Source organism: Vespa velutina, chromosome 5, assembly GCF_912470025.1.
Source record: "Vespa velutina chromosome 5, iVesVel2.1, whole genome shotgun sequence".
NCBI lineage: Eukaryota > Metazoa > Arthropoda > Insecta > Hymenoptera > Vespidae > Vespa > Vespa velutina.
The window spans coordinates 6693067-6711432 of NC_062192.1; the positions used below are offsets into that span (position 1 = coordinate 6693067).

At 37.1% G+C, this 18366-nt stretch overlaps 1 protein-coding gene across 1 annotated transcript; it reads right to left on the bottom strand.

Annotated features, from left to right (window-relative positions):
* Window positions 1-271: 271 nt before the first annotated feature.
* On the bottom strand, window positions 272-14206 carry LOC124949262. The gene is made up of 4 exons (XM_047494055.1): window positions 12503-14206; window positions 1843-1939; window positions 1364-1679; window positions 272-1185 (listed from the first exon to the last, which is right to left on the bottom strand). Exons 1-4 carry the CDS (start codon window positions 12649-12651, stop codon window positions 734-736), a joined length of 1014 nt encoding a protein of 337 aa, XP_047350011.1. The 5' UTR covers window positions 12652-14206; the 3' UTR covers window positions 272-733.
* Window positions 14207-18366: the final 4160 nt, after the last annotated feature.

Below are 18366 nucleotides of genomic sequence, written 5' to 3' on the forward strand. Positions count from 1 at the left end.
AGGAGAGGAGAGGAGAGGAGAGGAGAGGAGAGGAGAGGAGAGGAGAGGAGAGGAGAGGAGAGGAGAGGAGAAGCTCTTAGTGTGATCGAGCTAGTGAGTTAGCTAGCTAACTAGCTAGCTAGCGAACGAACGAACGAACGAACGAACGAACGAACGAGCGAGCGAATGAGTGAGTGAGTGAGTAAGTGAATGAGTGAGTAGGAGTTAAAGAGGATCATCGAAACGACGACCGTGGCGGTACATGTGTTTCTCAGTGTTTATCGTGTATGTATGTTATCTTTCTTTTCTTTTCTTTTTTTTTTTTTTTATTTTTATTTTTATTTTATATGTGCCGATGGGTTTTCTTTCATGACCCTGATCTATGGCCGTGGCGATTTTTTCTTTTTTTTCCTTTTTCTTTTCTTTTCTTTCTTGTTTTTTTCCCTTTATTTATTTTTTTCTTTTTTATTTAAAAACGCCTCGCCGCAATCAGCGTTAAATTAGAACCGAGAGCACTGACGTTGTTGCTGCTGCTGCTGCTGCTGCTGTTGTTGTTGTTGTTGTTATTACTGTTGCTGTTGCCGCTGCTGCCGCTGCTACTGCTGCCGCTGCTGCTGCTGTTGGCACTGCCTTTGTTGCCACAGCTGTTGCTGCCGCTGCTGTTGCTGCCGCTGCCGCTGCTGTTGCTGCTGCTGCTGCTACTGCTCGTCGTTGTCATCATCATCATCGTAACGCGTTGATCTATGCTGGTGGGTCACTTCTTACTCTTCTTAGTGGGCGGCTCCTGAACGTCTTGCGAGTCCTCGGTGTCCTCGCTGTCCGTTAACCGTGGCGTATTGTTACTATCATCGTTTTCATTCGTAGCGAGAGAATCGTTCGTATCCTCGCTCGGAACAGCTACGGTTATAGGAGTGGCAGGTTTATCCATAGAATCCTCAGTGAAGGACGTGGTCGTGCTGTTTTCGTCAATGGCCGCTGGGTCGATGCTGCCTGGCTCTTTGCCGTTCGCAACTACTACCACGGCACCCTCTTGATTGCTGTCGTCCGATGGTTCCGTCGCTTCGCCGTTGCTAGACGGATGCGAATTACCGTTTTCCGTGGAACCCGGTATACCGTCCAACAACTCTGGTTTTAATTCGGACGCAACGTAATGGGTCCAAAGTGCCAGCTCCACCCTGTGAGGGCTCCATGATTTACCATTTGATGCTGAAATTCACAATGATTTTCATCCTCCTTATGTATGTTATTTCTTTCCCCTCGTTTTGTTTCTTTCTTTAGTTACTTTTTTTTTTTTTTTTTTTTTTTTTTTTTTTTTTATAAATCCCACAAACGAGCATCAAGCTAAAAAGGATCAGTTTAAAAAGAGTATACTACTATTACTCACTTTGTTTGTTCAACCTTTCAACGGTGTTCTGAATGTGCTGGACAAAGTTGAGGTATTCCTTAGTGGTATAGTCTATACCCTCGATCTCAGGTATTGCCATAAGACACTCGTCCGCCATGAAGGGCGCATTTTCCGGTGATGCTGCAGCAAGTAACGCTGATGCCATCGTAGTACCGACACCTTTCAAATTCGACAAGGCGGTAATCGCCTGTTCCAAATTCGGAAGTTTTTTAAATGCCTTCTTTGTCTCCGCCATTACGGCGCGTGGCGTGTTCACTTTGATCAGGTAGGAAAGCTGTGGATAATACTTTCCGCGCTGGAGAAACATAGAAGAGAAGAGGGAAGAGGAAAACAAAAAAAGAATATTAAAAAAAAGAAAAGAAAAGAAAAACGATTGATAAAGATTAGAAATTGTCGGGATTTACACTCGAATATCGAATGAAAATTCATCGGACATCATTATCGATGTTTTCACTCACTGTTTGTTTCCATTTCATCGCTTGAACCAATTCCTCGTGATTGAGATGAGCATCCTTACCACGTGACTTGATCTTCTTCGGAAGTTCATTTTGATACCTGAAGAACAGAAGATAAAGACAAATTATCGCGGATGATCTCACGTTTATCAGAATTAAGTAATAATTATTGTGAATAACGTAGCCACGTGCGTTTCAATACGAATACAGTATATGAATAAGAATATGTACAAATATGTATGTACGTATATGTATGTGTGAAAGTAGAAGGGATGTGCGTAGAAATCAGGAATACGCGGAAGATGACGCAATTGTGCGGTCGAGTAGAATGCAGAAATCGTCGATTAGGAATAACGCCGCGTAAAGTGGTTTCCTCGTATCCGGTTGAGAATCGAGGAAATACGCGTGAAACTACGGTATGCACGTTAAAAAGACACTATGACTGTCAACAAACTGCATACTATCTAACTCTTTTGGCCAAGTTCTAATCAAGTATGTTTCCTGTTATCATTTCGGATTACCAATTTTGTTTTTCTGCAAAATAATAATTTTCTTTGATTCTTTTCTTGATAATTTTTCTTTTTTTTTTTTTTTTTTCTCCAATAACTTGAAATAAAAGGAACCAACGACAGATAACTATTTTATTATTTAGATTGAGAAAATATTAATCATTATTTAGATCTTTGTAAAATATCAAGATTAATTAATCTTCGAGTTTTAATAGAGTATAGTTGTTTTTGTTATTGTCGGTTTGGATTAAAAGTTTTTCCTGCAAAATAATAATTCTTCTTTTTTATTTATCTAATATCTTAACGAAGGAAAGAAAATAAATTACATTTTGTTCCTAACGTATATTTACGAGATTTTCTTTCTTTTTTTGGTTATTTACACCGAGGAAACGGTATTGATTATTATTTGTCCTAATAAAATATTGTCGGTCGATCTATATTTTATATCTGAGAATTATCAATATTTTATATCTAAATAAACAAAAATTTAATACTTTTTCTCCGATAGTATAGTATTGGATTGGCCAATAAAGAATGTCGAAATTCTTAACATTTTGTTTTCCCTAATAATATATAATATATTTTATTTATAGGTCAATCCAATAATGTACCAACAACATTTAATATCAATTACGCTTAATTAATTTAATATTTGATAAGATATATCCAAATGTACAATAAATAATTATCAAAGAAAGAAATATCAAATTTTATCGCATAAATAAGCAAACGAATTGAACAAAAAAAAAAAAAGAATAACACAATCAAAATAATAAAATAATCGTATATGTCTTGTGAGAAAAAAAGAAATTTTACGTACGAAATAATAATAATAATTATTATTATTAGTTTTATTTATTATTTATTATTATTATTATTATTTTTTTTTTTGTTTAAAAAATTCTTCCTATAGAATGTCGCTTATTAAAAATTTTAATATTTACTTTACGTTATGTGTAAAGACTTATAAAAAAAAAAAAAAAAGAAACTGGTGTATAACAAGAAAAAAGAAAAAGAAAAAAGAAATAGAAAGCGAGCGTAGAGGAGTGGGGAGAGAAGATTGAGAAATAAGAAATCACGTCTATGACGAACAAAGAAAGTAATATACCAAGGGCTTAAAGAACATTGTGAGCGAAGATAGTAATAGTACCAACAACAGCAGCAGTAGTAGTAGTATTTAGAAGTAATAGTAATAGTAGTAGTAGTAATAGTAGTAGTAGTAATAGTAGTAGTAGTAATAGTAGTAGTAGTAGTAGTAATAAAAGTAGTAGTAGTAATAGTAAAAGTAGTGTAGTGTAGTAGTAGTAATAGTGTAGTAGTGTAGTAGTAATAGTGTAGTAGTAGTAGTAGTAGTAGTGATGGTAATAGTAGTAGTGGTAGTAATAGTGGTAGTGGTAGTAAATGAATTTAAAAATTAATTATATTCTCTTTTTTGAGACCGTTCGAGCTAATTTTTGTTTTTGTTAAATTGTAAAACTACAAGCTTAAGTGTACAACCGAAATAGAATAATTGATTCATAAGATCACCTTAGAAACTTTTGACCCCATTCTGTAACAATAAACAATGGCAAAAGAAGCCAACGTTCCATTACGTTCTTTATATTGTATTGTTCAAAGTGAACTTTCCAAAAAAAAAAAAAAAAAAAAAAAAAAAAAATAAATAAATAAATAAATAAATGAAGAGATACATAAAAAAAAAAAAAAAAAAAAAATACATAAAGTAAAAGAAAAAATTGAAGAAAAAATAAAAAATAGAAAAATAGAAATCTTTTGGAAAAAGTTACGACGAAAAGGTCCGAAAAAATTCAAAAATAATTTCTATCGTAAATCGAGGAGACTTGAAAGAAAGAAAGAAAAAGAAAAACGGAGAAAGAAAAAGGAAAAAAAAATTTCTTTCGAATCGTTTTTCCTTTCACGAACGAACGAACGAACGAACGAACGAACGAACGAGCAAGAACGGAATGCCTTTTCAAGATAGAGCAACCGAGCCTCCATTTTGAGAGGCACGTTCATGGCTCACACAGAAGGCGAGAGAGAGACTCCCTGCAAAAACAACCTTGACACAATCGGCACAGTAACGCTTCAAAACGAGGATTATGTCCCACGCTTCTCTGTATATATAGTGATTCAACCTGATCTAACATCACCAATACTATGATATATAATGTATTTCGTCGTTTAAAAATTTGAAATGTAGGTATATTTTTATTATATTGTAATATTTATTGTATTACGATATACATGTGTGTGTGTGTTTATATTATACTATATTATATTATATATAATATAATATTATACAATAAATATACAATGTGCGAAAAGTTTTTCAATGGGTCCAAAGTTTCCAAATTATTTTAAAAATCAATTATTATCAATAATTAATTATTATCATTAATATATATTAAAAAAATAATAATAATAATAATTAATTATTATTATTATTATTATTTTTGTTACATTTATTGTAATACGTTATATTACTATAAATTTATTAATATAACATTATAAATATTTATATAATATTATAATAAATGTAATATGAACAATATTTTTGAAATATTTTCAAACGAGAATACACTGAAACTAACTCTATTCTTTGAATTTAAAATTCAAGGAGAATGTAAAAAAAAGAGAGAGAGAGAAGTTAGGATTAGGTTGGACAAATGCCGATCGTACTAATAAAACAGAAGTGTGTGGAAATCGATCAACATTGAAAGATGGCTATCCATTGATTCTTCTATTCTGTTGCGTAAGAAATATTGAAACCATGGCTAATTTCCAGTCATTGGCACACCACTACCAACGTACATGTATATAAATATTTAGTTCGATAATTGAAATTTTATCTCAAAGAACGTAATTTTCTTAAGAGTGTGAATAAATAAAAAAAATTTTTTTTGTTTACTTCAATAATATTATATAATAATATTTTTGTTAATCATCAGTAATCTATTAATTATTAATAATAAGACCAATTATTTACAATAATATTGATTCGTAATTATTAAAAAAATATATATATATTTCTAATATTTTTCTAATAATTAATATATCTAATTAAGTAATAACAAGTTCTCTATTTATCTTAACTTTAAGTTCTACACTCGTTTCCTTCCACTAAAAAAAAATTGGGGAAATAAAGAAAAATATAAAGAGAAGAAAAAGAAATTGTATCGCATAACAGCACAAATAATACAAACGCACGATGAAATACGATTGAAAATAGTTGTTGGTTAATCGCGATTGGCGTTCAGTAGAGAAATTGACGAATGGTCATTAGAAAGAGATAGATAGATAGATAGATAGATAGATAGATAGATAGATAGATAGATAGATAGAGAGAGAGAGAGAGAGAGAGAGAGAGATAGAGAGAGAGAGAGAGAGAAACGTCGATATTCAATTACGGGCCATTTGACCCAAATATTTTGATCGGTTTAACGAACTCGTAAATCGACAAAAAAATCCGTGAACAGAATCGGTGTTGCTCGCTGGTGCTGCCATCTTGTGACACCTTTTTTTATTTCTTTTTTAAAAAGAGAAAACAAAATTAATACGACATTTTATTCTACAATATTTCATCGAATTATATTAAATCTTTTAAATCAACTGATAAAAAGCAATTTATTAAAAAAAAACATTTAATTCACTTGTATTATAAAATTACTTTTTGTATAAATAAATAAGAACTTTTTAAACGAATAAAACACATCAATAGTAATAATAATAATTATTATTATTATGATAATAATATTAATAATAGTAATAATTATAATAATAATAAAATGAAAGCACATAAAAATTTTATAAAGCTGTGTAAAAAAAATTAGATGACGTTATAATCGTTCAAATAAAAGAACTAAACCTATACATACTAAACAAACACACAAAGAGAGAACTTTGAACGAAAGAACGAACGTAATAATAAATAACAAAAGTTCGTGAAAATTAGCTCGAATAAAATAGAACAAATTCGAAAAGAAAAAAAACCATCGTCTAACCAGAGATTTATTCATTTTCCTTTAGTCTCTGATGATTTTAAAGAAATAAAAAATCGAGCTGTTCGAAAATGGCGACGGCGACGGTGGTTCTTATCAAACAACGAAGGAGGTCTCAGAATAATTAACGAGCCTTGAGAACAATAACAATAGCTCGAGCCATTAAAAAAAAAAATTTGCTCGTTCGGTTTGTTGTCCTTCGATAAACAAAAAAAAAAAAAAAAAGAAAATATATATATATATAAAATAAAAAAATATATATATATATATAAAACCGAATGATGGAGTTAACCTCTTTTAGAACTGACATTTTTAAAATAAGAAAAAAAATTATTGAATCTTATCAATACAAAAATCAATTATGTAACATCACAATAAGCATTTTATAACTTTTATAATATTGCAGCCTTACAGCATTACAGTGCTGCCAATTTCACAAAATTTCTGATTTCGTTATTGAGAGATTCTACATTGAATCCATTTAATTCATTATTCTATCAAACTTTTTTATTTATTTCTATTCTATTTAGAATGAAAATAATATTAATCAATAAAAACAGAAACAACTAAACGTGTGTGTGTGTGTGTATGTGTTAGAAACAATTTTTAATATCCTTAATTCATTTTTCAGTATAATCGTGGCCGTCGTCATTGCTTTTTGAGTTGACGACGACAACGCTCATTAGGATATCCGTTCGGTTTTCAGCAGCCATTTTTCTCGCATGTAACACGTTCAAAGCCAGTATATATCTCTTCATCAATGTCGTTTGATTTATGTTGGTAGTCATGTTCGGTGCGCGCATACACACACACACATACAATGTATGTGTGTGTGTATGGCTAAATATATATGTATATATATATATATAGACACACATACACACACACACACACAACTGTGGAAACTCTTGTCGCTAGTTACTTTCAGAAACTAGCAGATGATATTATTATACTACTAGTAGCAGTAGCAGTTAGAATGACAACGACAAAACGAGAAAGGAGAAAAAAGCTGTTATAGAATGAACCTAATAAAAGTCCCTAAGTGATTTTAAAAATTAATTTCTACTCCTTTTCTTCAAACTTCTCAGACTATTTCGTTTTCAAATTCTAAATAAATACATCCTTGTCTTGTAGTTTTATATTCTGAGGGAAAAAAAAAGTTAAGCTCAAAAATATTCGAAACAGTGTAATTTATAGTTCAGTGTAATTAATCGTCCATAGGAACTTTTGACCAATCTAAAAAAAAGTTTATTCCATCCAAGTACTTTTAATCGACTGTATATTTTCTTGAAGGAAAAAGAAACTGTGAATACTAAGGACATACGTTGATTTTATATTTTTTTCAAAAAAAAAAAAAAATCGAGAAATCGTTATTATCGATAGGATTATAATCGTTCGTTATATATTTAAATTTTGAAAACCTGCTTTATAGAGTTACACTCGTTGTATCATTGTATCACGTATTATTAATTATTTATGTTAGAGATAAGAAAGAAAAGGGAAAGAAGAGGGGGGAGGGCAAAAATAAAAAAAAGAAATATTATAGTGTCCAGGAGGAAAGAGGTGAGATAGGATGTCGGGAATCGATTAACCTGAGAGTTCATAAATTGTCGTTTAACGTAGTAGCGCCCCCACGGACATGGAGAGGACGGACGTGGTAAAACTTTTTGTTTTGTTTTTGTTTTATCGCTATATATATGTGTATGTATAACACGAGAGCGGACTCTCTCAGCTGGTGTTCGCTTTCATTGGATACTTTACACGTCAGCTGATATATATGTATAGTAGAAACCGCGTATATAGATATACGTTATATGAACGTAGTAATATCTTTTTCTTTTTTTTTCTCTTTTTTTCTTTTTCTTTTTTGCTTTTTTTTGTTATTTCTTTTCGTTCCTTTTTTCTATTTTTTTTTTTTTTTCTTTTTATTTTTTATTCCTTATTATTTCTTTTTTCCCTTTTCTTTTTTTTATTTATTTTGTTTTTTCTTTTGAACGGGTTGGGGGTGGGGGATTATTTCTATTTTTAATCAAGTTTAATTTTATAACAAGGTGCATCGTATACCGAACGGAAGGAAAAGCGATTCGATTATCGTCATTAACGTTATTGGCATCGTCAGGTTCCAAGCAAACGTTGACCGTTCGAAAGGAGGGCGAGGGGAGAGGGAAGGGAAAAAAAAATATACATATATATATAGAGAGAGAGAGAAAGAGAGGGAGAGCGTTAACGTCGAATTTAACGAAGGTTCCACAACCTGTTTTTAATTAATTAAAGCAGACGTGACGCCAATGGAATTGAACCTAGAGAGTTCCCGTGAAGTGAAACACACACGACAGACGACCGATGGCGACCGACGACGACGACGACGACGACAACGACGGCGACGGCGACGGCGACGGCGACGACACGCGACGCGTCCTCGTCACGAATATTCGTGATGTCGAGGATGATTTCAATTTCCGTTTGGGTAGGTGGAAATTTTTTTTTTCTGCTCTTTTTTTACTCTTTTATCAAGAAATCGCAACCTACAAAGTGATCATATTTCATTTTTCTTTCTTTCTTTGTCATCACGAAGTTGCGACGAAAAATATTCGTATATAATTTTTTCTTAAAAAAAAAAAAAAAAAAAAAAAAAAAAAAAAAAAATATGTTCATAATTTTTGTAGTGTAATCTAATCAAGAGGTAACTAATAAACTTTTTTATTTTGTTTTTCTTTCGCTCCCTTTTTTTTGTTTTTTGTTTATCAAGAAATAGCAAAACAAAAAAACCTTCAACTTTTCTTATTAATTACTATAGGTCGATCTATTTATCCATAATCGTTCGTAATTATTCGATCGTGAATGATTAAAAATGCGGATAATTCAAATGTTAGTAGCAAACTCGTTACGCGAATACGATTGCTGTATAGGAAGTAAAAACACGTGCCGCTTACATTGAAGGAGACAGTTGTAATAGTAGTAATATTAGTAGGTATAAGAGCAGAAGGTTAAACGATTTCGAAAGTGGTACGAGGGAGAAAAAAAAAACAAAAGGCACCTAAATAAAAGAAATGTCTTTCGCTTGTGATTAAATAAAAGAAAGAGAAGAGAAAGAAAGGAGAAAAAAAATAACATTTGTATTGATTTATATGAAAAAGCAACTTAGGACGATACAATGAAAAAGAAAATGTGTGTTACGAAAAAAAAAAAAAAAAAAGAAAAAGAAAAGGTAACGACGCCATGACAGTTTGTACAAGGCACATGGCATGTGAATCTAATCAAAACGTCCGTCAAACCATTCGCGATAAAAACGATAGATCCCGATACAGATTTACTGGATTGATCAAAATAATCCGCAAAGGAAGAAGTTGCAAAGTTTAGAAGACAAAAAAAAAAAAAATGAACAAAAAAGAATTCCATAATTTGTCAAGTTGGTATACGCAAAAGATGGCGAACCGGTAGAAGAATACCGTTAATCGTTTCTCGAAAGACACAGGAGTGGGAGAAAAAAAAACAAAACAAAAAAAGAAACGAAAAAAAGGAACATCATTTGCATGCGCCGACAGGAGCAAACAAAACACACAAAAAAAGAAGAAGGGAAGGGGGGAAAAAAAAGAAAAAAAAAAGAAAATAATGCGTGGGAATAGACAGAAGGCTCGCATCCGAAGTGTTTCTCCTTCTACCATTAGCTAGCCACCCACCACCCTCCTAAACCTCACCCACCAAACACTCCACCTTTCTTGACACAAAAGAAACGAAGAAAATATAAAGAATGTGATGGATGTTAACAAACATAAAATATCGTACGATTTAATTTAATATAAATTCTTTTTTTTTTTTTTTTTTTTTTTTTTTTTTAAATCAATTCTGAAATAATCGTATATATACATATGTACATCTTGAAAGGAATAATAATGAAATTATATATATAGGACAACTGAATTACAAATAATATACTAAAATAATAATTAGAGTATATTTAGAATAACGGATAGTTAGTATAGATATAAGAAAGATAGATATAGGACATTAAGGATTAAGAAAAGAGAAAGAAAGAAAGAAAGAAAAAAAGAAAGAAAGAAAGAAAGAAAGAAAGGGAGAGAAAGAAAAAAAGAAAGAAGAAGAAACGTTCATTAATTGTGGCATACAGGCCGCTGCTGTGCTTCTGCTGCTGTTGGTAGAGTAGTGTGGTGGTGGTGGTAGCAATGTGTAATGTAGTAGTAGTGTGTAGTAGTGTGTAGTAGTAGTAGTAGTGTGATAGTGTGGTGGTATGGTGTAGTAGTGTGTAGTGTGGTGGTGGTAGTGTGGTAGTAGCTACGGGTGTAGGGGGAAGGAGCCGAGGTAGAGCGCGTTCGCGCGACGCCGTGAAAGCGACGGGTCGGGTCTCTTTTGCGAACGCCGTGTTGCCAGCTCTCTCTCTCTCTCTCTCTCTCTCTCTCTCTCTCTCTCTCTCTCTCTCTCACTCTTTTTCTTTTCGGAGACGATCCGTACAAAAATTCACAATAAAATATACGGATTCGTTCTAACTTTGTCAAGTTGTTTTTCTAAATTTTTTCCATTATCTCCTTTTATTTTTGACTCTATTTTTTTTTTCTTTTTCCTATCTTTCTTTTATATCGTCAATGTCTATCAATCTGCTCGCCCTTTCCACCGCTCACGACACCACGAACAACAATACGATATATATATATATATATATATATATATATATATATATAGAAAGAGAGAGAGAGAGAGAGAGAAAGAGATTCGTTGAAATTTAAAATTTAAAATCGTTAATGAGATAAAATACGTGACATTATAATATTGGAATAGAAACAGCAAGCGCAACGCGTGTAAACGCCCTTATGCCAGAAACGACGGAATAACGGCAACGTCGAGAGCCGAGCGTCGATGAGTCGGCACGAAAATTCCGACGCAGGGAGAACGGGGAGTACTTCTCTGTTCGTTCGCTTGCTTGCTCGCTCGCTCGCTCGTTCGCTCGTTCGTTCGTTCGTTCGTTCGTTCGTTCGCCAACTCGTTGATTCGTTTGGCGCGCGCGTGTTTCTTCAATTTTCGAAATAACGAGAGGTCGAAACGAGTATTAAAAAAAAAATAAAAAAATAAAAATAAAAAAGAAGAAAAATATATATATATATATATGATAATAGTATTTTTTTTTTCACATAAAAAAGCGCGGGTATTTTATGACGATAATAAAAGCATGGATGCGAATGAGAGAACATGATAGAAGATATATATATATATATCTTGTATATATATAGAGCGAGCGAGAGAGAGAGAGAGAGAGAGAAAGAGAGAGAGAGACATCGTCCATCGATCACGAAACGTCCGAAGAGACGAACGACGTCCGTTAGAAGAGCCACGTGACGCGCCTCTCTCCGGGTTGGTCGGGCGAAGCGCGGTCACGGCTTTCGAACCGGCCGCGTCATCCCCCTTCTCACCCCTCTTCCACTCCACTCCCTTATCTCCTACTATCCGAAATCTCTCTCTCTCTCTCTCTCTCTCTTCCTCTTTTCTCTCTCTATCTTTCACCGTGTAGTCGAGTCGGACTATACTGCCCATCGTGATGATACAAAAGGTAAATATGTTATCTGGTATAAAGTAGAAGTAACAACAGTAACAGTAATAGTAATAAACAACAGCCGCAGAAGTATTAACGACAACGCCAACGACAGATCGGCGACAGCAACAACAGAGCAGCAACAGCAACAGCAGCAACAGCAGCAGTAGGCAGACCAGCTAGCCAGCCAGGCAGGCAGGCAGGCAGGCAGACGAGGGGGATTGTGGTGGCGGACACGCACAGTTCGGTACGCGCTGGCAACTGGCGCGCCACGAGAGTTCATTGTCCCGTGCGTGCCCGCCGATGGAAGCCCCTCGACCGAAATGAGGGACCGGTGTTGGCTGTAAACTTGACGAGAAAGAGAGACCGAAGGAGGAGGAAGGAGAATGTTGATTCGGGACATAGAGTAGTAAGAGGGAAAAAAAAGAAAGAAAGAAAGAAAAAAGAAAGAAAGAAAGAAAGAAAGAGGATTAATAAGAAAAGAGAGAGGAAGGGAGGGATTGTAAAAGAGAGAGAGAGAGAGAGAGAGATAAAGAAAGAAAGAAGGGAAGAAAGAAAGAGATAGAATAAAAGAGAGAAAAACCGTGTCATGACGGATCCTCTTTCGTACGACTTACCAGTTATCCAATTTGATCAGTTCCTCAGGTCTTTTCGTCTTACGATCTGCCTTAAGTCTAAGCGCCTGCGGATACAGTTTCAATACGTGCTCGAACTGATTTGCCGTGCCCTCCGCAAAGAAAGTTGCTGTGTCTTTCACGGAAGCCATTGTGATAACTGAGCTTCGTGGAATGGCCGTTAGGGCGCAGCGACAGCGCCTCCGAGTAGCGCACCCGTCTCCGTCGCTTCGTCTCTTTGCGAACTCTCTCTCTCTCTCTCTATCTTTCTCCCTCTAGCTCGTTTGTTCTCCCCTCTCTCTCTCTCCGTCCTTATCTTTGCCTCCTCTACTATCTCTCTCTCTCTCTCCTTCTCTCAAAGGGAACACGTCGGCGTTTGTCGCGCACGGTACGTCGTCCCTCTCGCTTACACTCGTTCTCGTCGTACTCGATCTATCTCTCTCCTCCTGCTTGTACGTCTCCAACTCCAGCGCCGTGTCTTCCGTCTTTCTCCCCCTCTCTCTTTCTCTCTCTCTCACGTTCCTCGTCGTTGTCTCTATCTATCTGTCTCTGTCTCACTGTTTCTATCTCTCTCTCTCTCTCTCTCTCTCTTTCTCTTTCTCTGTTTCTCACTCGCACCTCCGTGCACACCACCCCTTCTCCCGCCGCGGGAGAGGACCACGCGAGAAATCCTATTTTACCCTCTGCCTCGTTCGAATTCTCTCGGTTTCACCGGCGGCGGTGATACGCGACACACGCGTGGGACGCGTTCGGAAAGACGCGCGCGCGCACACACTATCGACGAGGAAGAGAGGACGTTGACGACGAGACACCACCACGACAACGCGACTATGACTACCACCAACGACGACGACGACGACGACGACGACGACGACGAAGATGACGACGACGACGACGACGGCAGCGACGGCGACGACGACGACGACGACGCACGTCGGCCGAACTTCACCTCGCTTCCTCGCTTTATATATTCTTCTTTTATTTTCTCTCTCTTTCTCTCTCGCAGCACTCTTTTCTTCACTTATATATTTTTTCTTTATCTATTTTCCTTTTCCGTCTAACGGACTACCCGTAGTATAGACTATCCGCTTTTGTCGTTCTCCCTTTTCTTTTTTCTTTCTTTCCTTCTCTCTTTCTCTCCTTTTTTACTATAAGTACGTGCGTGCGAGCGTGATGTGTGTGTGTATATGTCTGTCTCTCTTTCTTTCTACCCAGCTTTTCGATCGGGTTTAACCCCCCGAAATGCCTCCTTTACACCAAGCGACCAACACAAAACGAAATAATACGGTATTAATACGATATTATTATTTAATGATGATAATACTCTTTTCTCTCTCTCTCTCTGACTCTCTTTCTCTCGTTGTTCTTCGTATTCGACTTATACTTGACTCGACTCGACTCGATCAACTAGATTCGACTCGATTCGACTCGTAAAGAAGTCACAAGCCAGACGACTAAGTCGACGAGAGACGACTAAGGACTAAGAGACGACTAAAGACGATGAGTTAAACTAAACCGACACGAGGAGAATGCACGCACACGTTAGAAAGAGGAACGCGCAGCAGGGTAGCGGAACGAAGTCTTGCGCGTACCCTAGTCAGGGAAAATCACCGTGGTTACACACCAAGAGCTCGCCTTCGGACCTCGTTCGACTGTCCCGGGTGGGGAGTCGCGACTCGACGTCGCCAATAGGGAGCAGCACCGCTCGGCGTGTTTCTGCCCCCTTCCCCGCCCCTCCTGCCCCTTACACCGATTCCAATATCCTCCCTCTTTCTTTCCCCCACTCTGCCAACCTCAACACCTCTCTCTCTCTTGCTCGCTCCAGCTGTCGTCGCGTTCTTCCACCACTCCTTCCACGTTACCCCACTCTCTCTCTCTCTCTTTCTTTCTCTCTCTGTTATTTCAACCGAAAATTTTCTTTACTACCAAACCACCACCACTACCATTACACCACTAGTAGACTACGTACTAACGTACATGTAACATCTATCCCGAGAGATTACGCTCTGGCAGAGCGACGATGACAATACCAAGCCGATACTTCGCCTTTCTCGACACTTCTATGAACGCGCCAGCGCGAGCCTTGACGTTGAGCGACCTCAGTGGCCGGATTAGAGAACGCATTCTCTTTTATAAAATCTATTATAATCTCCTTTCTCCTTTCTATATATATATATATATCTCACGAATTTATTCAATATTTATCATATTTGAACGCGCAAATACCGATATTATTATACATTTTGCCTCAACTCCCTCGTGAATCAAAGAGAAAGAGAGAGAGAGAGAGAAAGATAGAGAGGCTATGTATGTACGAAGAGCGCGTGCGAATCCCGGGCCGGATGTACGCGCGAAGTAACGTGTCGCCCTGATCCCCACTCCGACGGTCCTCTCTTCGTTTCCCCCTCTACTCTACTCTCTAGCTCGACTCTCCTCTTTTTTATCTCCCTCTCGCTTGCTCTCTTTCTCCCTCTCGCTCATACCGCGTACGCACGCTCGAGAGAAACCGAGCGGTGTACTTCGATCGGCCGCCGCGGGGGACTACTACAGCCGCGTTCGCTCTTCTACGGGGGTGGTGCGGAGCAGTGCGGTGTGGAGCCTTCTCTTCGTCCTATTTAACTCTCACGGCTCTAGAGAGATCGTTCCGTCGGTTCGTTGTAGCCGCCGCCGCACCAGGACATTCTGTAATCGACGCAACATTGTTTTTTGCTATCAACGGCTTCCACCGTATTTCTTTTTCTTTCTCTCTCTCTCTCTCTCTATTTCCCTCTCTATCTCTTTTTCTCTCCCCCTCTCTATTTCTTAACGAGAATGTTAACAGCTGGCTCTTATGTACATGATATATAGTTAATTCTCTTTGTATGTACTATACACACAACGTATATATCTACAGGAAGGACGACTCGCATACCACTCGCTCGCTCGTTCGCTCGTTCGTTCGCTTACTCGGCCTCCGATCTATGGCCGTATTTCGAAGCGAGCGACGAGGACGCGGATAACGAATAAGATAGAAAGAGACAGAGATACGGACAGAGGTCGAACTCGAAGCAGCTCGTTCGTTTCGAAAAACGGGAACGCGCCACAGCAGGCAACGCGCAGTGCCGATCGCTGGTTCGCTCGCTCGCTCATTCGTTCCAACTTCGGACATTTTCGGCTGTCTTCGGTCCCCCACTCTTGCGTCGCTCGCTCTCCGGCATCGACGAGCCGACTCTCTCCCTACATATCGGTCTACACTCCCTTGCAGCACGCCCCCTTTTCCTATCTGTCTATCTACCTCTCTCTCTCTCTCTCTCTCTCTCTCTCTCTCTCTCTCTCTCTCTCTCTCTCCCTCTCTCTCTTTTTACTGGTGGAAAAGGATACACAAACGACGACGACAACGATGATGATGATGATGACGACGATGACGAAGAGATCGCACTTTTATTTCGCCACGAAATATATATTCCTCTTATCGTCGACTCTTTTTCTCAACGCTAACCTTACTTTTCACCTTTCTTCTTCTTCTACTTCTTCTTTTCCTCATCCACCTTCTCCTCCTTTCTACGTATCGTCATTTATTTCCTTTCCTAGGAAAGCCTTTCAACGGCAATACGCTTCGGCCGACTCTCGATCCCATTGCCTTCGTCCAAGTAGAGATCGATATTAATGTCGGCGGGGCTAGAACGTACCATCATCGTCATAATAGGCTTATACTCCCTCCCTCTCTCTCTCTCTCTCTCTCTCTCTCTCTCTCTCTCTCTCTGTGTATGTATGTGTGTTCTAATACAACAACGATCATCTATTTTTGTTATTAGTTATTTTGTAATTATCCAATTTTTTATTGATGCTGGATGCAAAACAAAACAAAAAAATATAGAGTAAAAAGAACGCTGCGCGTCAAGCAGAAAATTTTGTCCGAGAAAACTTTTTTTTATTCTTCTTTTCTATTTTTTATTTTTATTTTTATTTTTTTATTTTTTTTATTTTTATTTTTTTTTTTTTTCTTTTTTTTTTTGGACAATTACACAAATCTCCCGTTACGACACGTGCCAATAGATCTTTCAGTCACGAGGGTTGATTCGCGACAGAGTTACCGAAGTAAATACGCACGTACATATATGTGTATAATACGTGTGCCTTTGAGTTTGTCGTATATACGTACATGTGTGGACGTACGTAAGTATGTACATATGAACGCACGCACGCACGCATGCGCGTCAATAGTCACGTGACTTAATCCCTGCAAATGGGGTCGCGGACTGATCGACCCTCTCTCGCGGTCGCGTTCTCCTCGACGTTTTTTGAAAAGTTATCGCTCTTTCGAAACATCTCACGCAGATAGCGTAGCCGATATAAACGGGCGGCACGATTATTTCCAGACCGGATGTCAGGACCGTTGCGAAACGTGCGATTACTTACGGAATTTCTTATTAGCCACGGCAGGACGCGTGATAATATTCTCGCGGGATTTTTAACCACTCGAGAGGTATCTGCCGTGTCCCTTTTTCTTCTTTTTTCTTTTTTTACAATTTCATTCAATAAAATAAATCGTTTTAAGATTAAAATTAATAAGTAAACAAGTTTAAATAAGAAAGGAAAGAAAAAATAGATATGATTGTTACGATAAATTTTATGAAAATAATATATATGTATATAGATATATATATATATATATATATATATATATATATATATATTTTTTTTATAAATTTTACAGAAATTATATACTTCTATTATATAGTATAAATATTTTTTTGATAATATTTAATATATCACATAACGTACATTTTACAATATTAATATATTTCGTGTTACTAATTTTTATATATTTAATGATATATAAAATTTGAAATAATTAATTAACAAATAAATAAATATATATATATATATTTGATAAAAATGTTAATAACTAAAGTTGATCAATTACAAAGAATCAATCGAACCGATCGTTAGCGAGTCTATCGCGTGAATAAATATGAATACAATGTTCCGAAGGACGGAATCGAGTATGTAATTTTGACGCACGCGCAGAAAAGTAATGTGCGTTAACTTGTACGGACATTATAATTAGTCATTCGCTCGTGTGAAAATGTAGAAAAAGGCAGAAGAGTGTCGTCGGTGGTACGACATGTAGTAAGACTTAGTTTCGCTTTCGACTAGCCCACCGCACCTTTGCTACTGCTATTGAACAACTATATCTTTATACTATTAGACTACTACACCTTTGATACCATTACTATTGGAATTACATCGTTATATTATACTGTCCACACTAACAGCACTACTGGCGTAGCTGTTACTATATACTAGTGAACTATTACATCTTTATATGCACAACTACTAGTTTACATCGTTATCTATTACACACTAACGTCACTACTGCTGTATCCGCTTGTACACAGTTACTGAACTACTACATCGTTATAACTACTACATACGTTACTACTGCCGTTACTGGTACTACTATTGCAGTACTCTACTTGTGTGTTTGTTAACGTCGATATACATCACTACTATGTATGAGTTCTCTAACGTCAGCATATACTGCGGCACCACTACTATCAACCATTGCCGTCGCCCATTACGGCTGCCCGATGCAGCCAAGAGCGAGCAGGCAGGCAGGCAGGCTGACAGGTAGGTAGGTAGGTAGGTAGGTAGGTAGGTAGGTAGGTAGGTAGGTAGGTAGGTAGTTATGTGGGTAGGTAGGTAGGTAGGTAGGTAGTAGGTAGATAGGTAGGTAGTAGGTAGATAGGTAGGTAGATAGGTAGGTAGGTAGGCAGGCTTGCTGGCTGGCTGGCTGGCTGGCTGGCTGGCTGGCTGGCTGGCTGGCTGGCTGGCTGGTTGGCTGGCTGGCTGGCTGGCTGGCTGGCTGGCTGGCTGGCTGGCTG